Below are 261 nucleotides of genomic sequence, written 5' to 3'. Positions count from 1 at the left end.
CGCAAGCAGCTGGCTACCAAGGCTGCCCGCAAGAGCGCGCCGGCCACCGGCGGCGTGAAGAAGCCGCAACGATACCGGCCAGGCACCGTGGCGCTACGCGAGATCCGCCGCTACCAGGAGTCCACCGAGCTGCTGATCCGCAAGCTGCCTTTCCAGCGCCTGGTGCGCGAGATCGCGCAGGACTTCAAAACCGACTTTCGCTTCCAGAGCTCGGCTGTCATGGCGCTGCAGGAGGCGTCCGAGGCCTACCTAGTGGGGCTG

General features: G+C 67.0%; 1 protein-coding gene across 1 annotated transcript; it reads left to right on the top strand.

The window, feature by feature from the left end:
* Nucleotides 1-6: 6 nt before the first annotated feature.
* Nucleotides 7-258, top strand: LOC109117779 (histone H3-like; the record flags this gene model as incomplete). The annotated part of the gene is made up of 1 exon (XM_019206486.1): nt 7-258. A coding segment is annotated over one exon (252 nt), but the record flags the coding sequence as incomplete, so codon positions are not given.
* Nucleotides 259-261: the final 3 nt, after the last annotated feature.

The sequence above is a fragment of the Fukomys damarensis genome, unplaced genomic scaffold, assembly GCF_012274545.1.
Source record: "Fukomys damarensis isolate Sample0158 unplaced genomic scaffold, DMR_v1.0_HiC HiC_scaffold_22528, whole genome shotgun sequence".
NCBI classification, from domain to species: Eukaryota; Metazoa; Chordata; class Mammalia; order Rodentia; family Bathyergidae; genus Fukomys; species Fukomys damarensis.
Note: the sequence above shows the minus strand (reverse complement) of the source record. Positions and strands in the feature narration are given on the sequence as shown.